Raw genomic sequence first — 3,856 nt, 5'->3', positions numbered from 1 at the left:
CGTATCCAACGACTTAAAACCTCAAAGTAAATAGAAAATACTCGCTATATCACAATATCACCTGAATGCAGAATATTTTATTTCACTATCTGCGAGTTACCCAAAAACAGACACAATTTATCCAATATTTTAACCGTTCGCACAAGTGAAGTTTAATTGCATTCATCAAATATCAATAATTAGTATCAATGCATACAATTATTCAGACAGATCGGTAATAAGTCAAAATCTTGGTAAACCATGATATTGTAAATGTCACAATTAATGACATATAATTTTCAGCAATATAAAATAAATGCAAATTACCGATTTTTACCATGTATCATTGTATATATACAAGTTAGCGGATGAAACTATGAATTTTCGTTAACCTAAGTTAGTTCGAAATGTTGCTGTCGGAGAATGAATACAATCAACGTACACTTAACATACAGCAAAACATCGCACTCATATATACCAATTCTATACTTCAAATTCAAGTCCAAGTCCCACTTGGTGGCCACCAGCATTGAAATTCTTGCCTTCCAGGAGTGTAGATAGGTTCAATTTGACACCATCTCCGAGCTTATGAGTATAACCGAATCCAATCTGACCTTGGTTGTTGACCTTTGCATTAACAGTACCTTCCGCAGAGCAGTTATATTTGGTTGCCACAGCAAATCCGTTGTTGCTCTGACCACTTGTCCAGTTCAGCTGAATACCGGTGGACAAATCATTGTTGATCTGCTGAAAGACACTGCCATGGAACTCACACAGGTCAACCACTGTAGTGAGTAGTTGGATGTCATTATCAGTGTAGCCCACGGCCAAGTTGGCTTTTGTAGCTTGAGATTTCGATACATCAAATGCGTATTGAAATCCAGCAAGCCAATTTTCGCAGCCGAATACGGCGGAAGCTTGAATTAGCGGACCACTCAAACTCAAATCAGTATCGAAGTTAACATGGGCGTAGTCGCGTTTGTATGCAGTCTTGAATGTACCAGATCGTTTACCCGTGTTTGGCGACCAGGAGGTGCACAACGTATTTTTCAATCCTTTCGCCAACTGGTCTTCCACAGCAAGTTCACTTGATAACACATTGTCGGTGCTCCATTTCTCAGTAAAGGTCACGCCAGAGGAGGGTCTTTTGTATTTGGTTTCGAGAGTTCCTTTGAATGCTCCCGACGCAGTGGGCGAAGATCCCTTCACTGTGAACTCGACTCCAGATGCAGATTTAGTTTTGAAGTCTACTTTCCTCGTGCCATAGTTGTAGCCTTTATCAAAGAGGTCACGGGCAGATTTGCCGAGATCTCCGTATGTTGGTGGAACTTTAGACATGACTGCGAGATACAAATTATGAACTGACGACACAATCCAAACCTTCACTTCACCGTGTGCAAAAGAAATGCTACCGCTAGTCCACGCCAATGTCGAACGGACAAAACGCTCAATAGAGCGTGAAAATTATATTCAAAGATAATGTATTATTGGCTCTATGATGATGTCGGGCGTAGCAAACGTTTTTGTCAAGTTTTGCCACTGAGCTTTGCTCGACTTATGTCTCATGGTGATTGACCGGTAATGTACCATTGTCGTACTTGACTAAAAATTTAAAGTTTATACTACTATATCACCACAACTACGTCCTTTTATATTGTGTCTTTTATATTGGCTGCAATGGAAATCCGAAGATTCTTGACCGTCATCGAATTTTTTGTAATACGCAAACCATTGACTAGATATACGTACTGAGGTAAAAGCAATTGCGATACAATCAAATTATAGAAAGGTTTCGAAACGACTTTGAGTAGTCTTTCAAACCAGACACCCACCTTGGCCCAGGCGATGTAAAGAGTAGGCAAGGCATGCACATTGGACACTGAATGAAAAGGAAAAGAATTAGATAATATAGAAAAGCAATGGACAAAATTAGGTGGCATGTCACAAAAGGCGAGATCGATATGCCAGACCGTGGTCCGGTAATCTTGAGGTCGGAGCAGGATTTATTTACTAGAAATTGCTTATATTTCGATTTGAATGTGGACGATGGACTTGCTCGTCGACTGTCGGATAGCCCGCGGGATATTGTTCCACACGTCAGGTCCGGCATATTTGATATAGTGATGATCTTTTCGGTTGATCATATGATAATTGGACGACCTGGACGCACGTACGCGAGTGTGTCGCACTTGTGCGCTTTTAATTCCGAGACAAAGAAGTCATTGAAATATTCGGGGCAATGACCGCAGTGGAACTGATACTTCGCCCCCTCACTCTGGTTATAACTAGGGTCGGGCACAATGATTCGAGTACTCGAATCTGAATCGAGTATTCATTTTAATGACTCGAGTCGAGTAGGAAAAGACGAATTTTTCGAGTATTGAAATTACACGCTCCTCGCCACTGAAAGTTAATTTATGAACAAAAATTATAGCTTCGATACTATTTTCTACTGCGGAAGTCATAAAACCTTGATTGGCCGCACCGCCGCATACAAAAAGGGTATAAAGTACTAGTACAAAGCTACGAATGTTACTGGAAATACCACATTTCCGAAGTCATGATCATCCCACAACATTGTCACAGAGTGCAACGAAATCGATATGATCGAAGAAACACTAAATATGGTTAATGTGATTGATAACAAGGCATATATTCTTTGTGGTGGCATAAAAGGTACATATTTGAACTTTGACATATTACATTATGTTATGACGTCATACTGAGTGATACTCGAATACTCGACTCGACTCGAAGCATAATGCGTGATTCAGAATCGAATCACTCAGGTACTCGAATTTGCCCAGCCCTAGTTATAACTGGTGTTTATTTCCAAAATGTGAGAAAATAATCTGGTGAAATGGTGTCGAGCCATACGATAATTAGGACATCAAGTATCGTGGAACAACATCTCGCCGGCTATCCGACAGTCGTTGAGTATTTTCAATTGGCCACATTCAAATCGAAATACAAGCAATTTTTACTGAATCAATACTATATAGTCAAGATTGCCGGACCACAATCTGACATATCGACCTCGCCTACCGACACATGCAGCATTCATTTTTGTAGCTTCCTTTTATGTTATTCTTTCTTGCATCCAGTGTGCATGATGTGCAATTTGCACTCCGCCGAGATATGTTTTTGGCCTGTGAACTGAACATGTTCGACGAGTTATAATTATTTATGTCAAAGTATTTATTAATAAAAATGTGCTGGACTATCCTACGATACTTTTCCAATTTACTCAGAATTACCTTGCGGGCGAGATGCGGCCCGCGGCCGGATGTTTTACACCGCTGCTCTACAGGCCAAGGTGGGTGTTTGATTAAAAGACTACTTCAAGTCGTTTTGGCTAGGGTTACCATACGTCCTCTTTTAGGAGGATTTGTCCTCCCTTTTCAGGTTTTTGAAAATGTCCTCTGTGACATCGGCACTCTAGGCCGAGGGGGATGTTATGCTATGTTATGTTAAAAGGATCGCAACTGCATGCGTGTCGTCGACATCCTCCTATCCGTTCATTACATCGCATTGTGTCTTATCGCATTGTACATTGTGTGTGACTTGTTCAGATGAAAAATATAACCCAGCGATTATATTAAAATCACGATATCCGAGCCAGAAGACTCTATTTCAGTGGTTCGCCACCTTTTTGTCTTCGCGGACCGCATTGAACCGTCATGAACTGCCGCGGACCCCACAAGTTTTAGTTCAAATTTAGCTCAACAATCGTGCAGCTGTCATATGTTGTGTGCACACTGCCCATATTAACTGTAAAATCGTAGCGAAAAGAGTGTGTATTTCCACCCAGGTAACACCCCTGATATAAGGGTGTCAATTTACACCGATGACACACCAAAGCTGAATCTATCTCTGA

General features: G+C 40.8%; 1 protein-coding gene across 1 annotated transcript; it reads right to left on the bottom strand.

Annotated features, from left to right (window-relative positions):
* Nucleotides 1-61: 61 nt before the first annotated feature.
* LOC145457723 (non-selective voltage-gated ion channel VDAC2-like) lies at nt 62-1,449 on the bottom strand. The gene has a single exon (XM_080336000.1). The coding sequence runs from the start codon at nt 1,315-1,317 to the stop codon at nt 463-465; it is 855 nt and encodes a 284-aa protein (XP_080192126.1). The 5' UTR covers nt 1,318-1,449; the 3' UTR covers nt 62-462.
* Between the last annotated feature and the right edge of the window lie 2,407 nt (nt 1,450-3,856).

This window comes from Botryllus schlosseri, chromosome 15, assembly GCF_051294905.1.
Source record: "Botryllus schlosseri isolate E-star chromosome 15, Bs_hap1, whole genome shotgun sequence".
Lineage (NCBI taxonomy): Eukaryota > Metazoa > Chordata > Ascidiacea > Stolidobranchia > Styelidae > Botryllus > Botryllus schlosseri.
The sequence above is the reverse complement of the archived record's forward strand: the minus strand, read 5'-3'. Positions and strand labels throughout refer to the sequence as shown.

What these genes read in the sequence shown, in the direction of transcription:
- LOC145457723 (XM_080336000.1), bottom strand. Translation starts at nt 1,317, where the DNA reads ATGTCTAAAGTTCCACCAACATACGGAGATCTCGGCAAATCTGCCCGT.